Here is a 4,130-nt window from a genome sequence, read left to right as displayed (position 1 = left end):
TCCCTGGGAGAGAGACCCGGAGAGTCAGAATCCTGTTGCCCCTCTGGGACTCATTTAATAGGCAGAGCTTTCCTGAGAAGCTGGGTTGGTGCAGGGGCCCCATTTTACAGATGAAGTACAGAAGGCGCGAGGACAGGCCTGGATGGAGTCACCTGGAAGGTCAGAGGCCAGTGAGGGGCTGAGCACTGGGCCTTACTGCCTCCACCGGGGCCACCTGCCGCTTCCGGTAGAGATAGACAATGCCGGAGATGAAGCCACCACTGTCAGAAGTGCCAGGCCCTGCCTCGAGCTCAGAGGTAGCCAGTTCCCACCGGTCCACAGGCCAGGCCATCAGGCGTTCCCACCCCCTGGCCTGCTCCAGCTCGTCCAGGGCGGCCTCCAGGGCCTCCTTGTATTGCAGGTTGGAGGGGTTGGTCCTGGTGGTCAGACACACCAGCCCACCTGGGGAGGGATGGGGGAAAGGGAGGTGAGAGGCAGGAGCCAAAGTTCCAGGTTAGTAGTCCCCTTTCCTTCTGGCTCACGTCCTCAAGGACATAAGTTCTCCCAGCTGACTCCCAGGCCAGTCTTGTCCTATCTCCAAGCCTGTGGTGCCTGCTCACCATTTCTACCTTCAGGAATCACCTCTGCTTCTCCAGCTTGAGCCTTCTCTGTACCCTTTAGGGGCCAAGTATCCTTTATGCTGGGAATTCTTATTTCTCTGGACAGAGGGGGCTCCCTCCTCACCACTCACCCAACGCCTCTGCTGGAGGACATGGCTGTGCCTGGATGCACAGGAAGGAAGCACATGGCCTTGGACATGTCCCTTCGCCTCCCCGAGTCTCAGTTTCTCACTTGCAGGCGGGGGGGGGGGGGGGGGGTCAATGAGTTACCCTGTCTCAGAAAGGCCAGCGCAGTCAGTAAGCACTGGCTGAATGAATGAGTGATTTCGCCCCTTCATATCTTTCCAGGGCACCCACAGTGTGCCCAATGCAGGCTCAGATACACTTAGATACTGGTGTCTGGAAGCTTTCCTGGAGGAAGGGGTGAGGAGAAGCAGGCTTGCTGGTGGAGAGGGGCTGTGAGAGGAAAGACTCTGAAGGGGGAGCTTGTGACATGTGGGCAGGCAGACAGGGCTCTGGCCAGCTGAGGGGTCTGGTAAGCACAGGCGGGGCTTGAGGCCTGGTCTTTACTGGTTCAGGCAATGGGAGCTTCCTGTCCTGAGCCCAGTCATGACCTCCTTCTCTGACCCCACCAATGTCCCTACATCTGTCAGCCTCCATGGTTCCGAGGCCTGCCCAGACCTGCCCAGGCTTAGCCGCAGCCTGTGCTGCGCCCCTGCAGGGAGATGCAATCTTGCTGTGATAGGGGCACCTTTGGGGCTTCCTGGTCCTGGTTGCAGCCACGTCAGAGTCTCATGACCCTCAGACTCCACTCTCCTTTCTGCCTGTAACTTCACTTAGGCCAGTGGTTCTCAACCTTCTGGCCCTTTAAATACAGTTCCTCGTGTTGTGACCCAACCATAAAATTATTTTTGTTGCGACTTCATAACTGTAATGTTGCTACTGTTATGAATCATAATGTAAATATCTGATATGCAGGATGGTCTTAGGCGACCCCTGTGAAAGGGCCGTTCGACCGCCAAAGGGGTCACGACCCACAGGTTGAGAACCGCTGACTTAGGCTGTGTCCCTGTGTGGATTGCCGCCACTCCCCATCCCAGCCCTGGTCTTCCTCCCCTGGGCCCTGCCGTGGATGCAGCCCAAGTGTTTGGGAAGCAGGGACATGGTGGGTTGGTGATAGAGCCCAGAGGCTAGGGTGTATACTTTCTCCTCAGAGCAGAGCCAGGCACGGGGCAAGACACACAGTAGCAATGCATTAACCCCATTTCACAGAAGAGGAAACTGAGACCAGGAAAGAACGACTCATCTAACAGTCATCCATGAGTTAGTGAGGAAGCTGGAAGATGAGGAAACTGAATTGAGACTTTAAGCCAAGACTAAAGCAAAGGCCTTAGAGATATTATTTCGCCCAATCATCATGGTAATCCTATTAGGAAGTGACTATGCCTACGGAGAGGAGAGTGGAGTTATTCCTGGTCGCCTAATGAATAAGAAGCAAGGAGGCCACTTGTCTGCCCTGCTTGTTTGCCCAGGTCAGCATTCAGCAGCTGGTGGCTGAGATGTTAGGCGAGGCTGTGTGACCCTAGGCAAGACCATGCCACTTGGTTGGCCTCAGGAATTCTGAGGCTCGAGTCTTTGGGTGTGGAGAGGGTAAGGTGTCTGGGGTTGGTCAGGCTGCTTCTCACCTGGCTTGGTAACTCGGAGGAGCTCGGGTATCGCACTGCAGGGCACCTGGCCGTCACTGAGGGCGCCCACCATCAGCACTGCGTCATAGGTCCCTGTGTGAAGTGTGCAGATGTGGTGTGGTGGTTTGTCTTTGGTGTGGCCTCAGGCCACCTTGGAGGATGGTATCCATGGTGGGTTTGGGGAGGGACCAGGCCAGCCACTAGTGTCTGCAGGACCCAGGTCCCATGGGGGATATGGCAGGTTAGCCCAATTCTGGTCCGATGTCAGATCATGGGGACGGAGAGCTCAGAGAGGGGCTCACGGGACCTCAGAGAGGGTCTTAGTGAGGCACTGAGAGGCTCAGAGGGGAATGAAGGCTCAGCATAGAAGGGGGCTCATTGGAGACGTCAGCAAGGGGGATGGAAACTTGGCAAGAGAAAGGGGCCCTGTCAAGGGGGCCTTGGGGTGTTAGGGTCAGGAGGAAGTACCTTCAGGGCTGGGCAGAGGCTCCTGGCCCAGGGTGCAGAGGCTGAGGCGCTGGTAGAGGCCGCGGGCCCGGGCCTGTTCCAGCATCCCTGAGCTCCCATCCACTCCATGCAGCTGGAGGAAGCCTCGGGCCTGCAGCTGGGGTGGGAGGGCTGTCACAGGTCACACCGGCCCCCTCCCAGAGGGGTCCCTGCACCTTAAGGAGAGCAGTGGGCCTGTAGTGGATGTAGCCCACGTGTTTGGGAACCAGCGAATTGCGGCCAGGGTGGCAAGAAATGTGAACACGTGGGGGGCTTACCAGAGGGCAGGGGGTCTGGGCAGGCCTCACCTCGGCAGCCACCAGTCCGGTGCCACAGGCCACATCCAGGATCAGGGCGGCTTGGGGTGGGCCTGGAAGGGCTTGGGTGAGGCAGTCCACTGCAAGGCTGGGGGCACGGTACTGCAGGGCAGCCACATCCTGGGGACAGTGCTGAGCTGACTACCTCCCTGTGTCCCAGTGTCTGGGGGCCTCAGTGTGGGGTGGTCTAGGCGTCAGCCAGGCTAAGCTGTGTGTGTGTGTGTGTGTGTGTGCTGCTCTGGTGGCCAGGCCCGCTGGGACTGCAATGAGGGGAGACAGGCATGAGGTGCTATCCTCTCAGCCCACTGCCGAGCCTGCTCTGCTGGCCAAGGCAGTGCTCTGTGCTTAGTCCATAGTGGCCCTTCAATGGCACCTCCTTCGGGCAGGCAGTCCTTCTGCCTGGGCTGCAGTCCCGAAGTGGGGAGGGAGGTCTTGGCCCCTGATCTCCAGGGGCTGCCACTGTGGAGTGATGGGGCTGGTCGGAGGGCAGGGCTGCGGTGTGTGGGCAGAAGAGGGGGCAGTTCGAGAGGGAACAAGACTGTAAGGTGGTGCCCAGGTCTCACTTCATTCTCACAAGCCGCCCTGGGATGCAAGGCTACCTATTCCCGGTGTACAGATGGGAAAACTGAGGCTGGGCGAGCAAGAGAAGCGGAGGACCCCGCGGGTTTACCTGGTCATAGTCCGCAGCCCAGCGGTCATAGAAGCGCAGCTTCTGGGCCAGGTCGGTGATGCCGTGCGAGGTCCCGACCCGCGCCCGCACCTGGGACAGGCTTCCGCCCTCCTCCTGAGCCATCCTCCTGCTGGGAAAAGGCCTCCGGATCCCGAGGTCGCGCTCAATCTCCACCCCCACCCCTCCCATCGCCTGGCACAGCAGAGGCTCTGGGCGCCGCACACTCCCATTGCACAGGAGGGGACCCTGAGCAGAGCATGCACACCTGGGGTTCAGGGCTGGGGAAGGGGTTCCAGCGGCGGGAGGGAGGGCCTGCCCGGACCTCCCCGACCCCCGCAGCAGGGAGCGGGTTTCCAGGGCCAAAGGTCTCTCC

General features: G+C 59.5%; 1 protein-coding gene across 1 annotated transcript; it reads right to left on the bottom strand.

The window, feature by feature from the left end:
* Window positions 1-30: 30 nt before the first annotated feature.
* On the bottom strand, window positions 31-3,953 carry WBSCR27 (Williams Beuren syndrome chromosome region 27). The gene is given in 6 exon segments (XM_006773365.2): window positions 31-319; window positions 321-441; window positions 2,285-2,377; window positions 2,753-2,888; window positions 3,079-3,207; window positions 3,758-3,953. Coding segments are annotated over 6 exon segments (795 nt in total). The 5' UTR covers window positions 3,947-3,953; the 3' UTR covers window positions 31-192.
* Window positions 3,954-4,130: the final 177 nt, after the last annotated feature.

This window comes from Myotis davidii, unplaced genomic scaffold (genome assembly GCF_000327345.1).
Source record: "Myotis davidii unplaced genomic scaffold, ASM32734v1 scaffold726, whole genome shotgun sequence".
Lineage (NCBI taxonomy): Eukaryota > Metazoa > Chordata > Mammalia > Chiroptera > Vespertilionidae > Myotis > Myotis davidii.
This window is presented reverse-complemented; position numbering and strand designations above follow the sequence as displayed.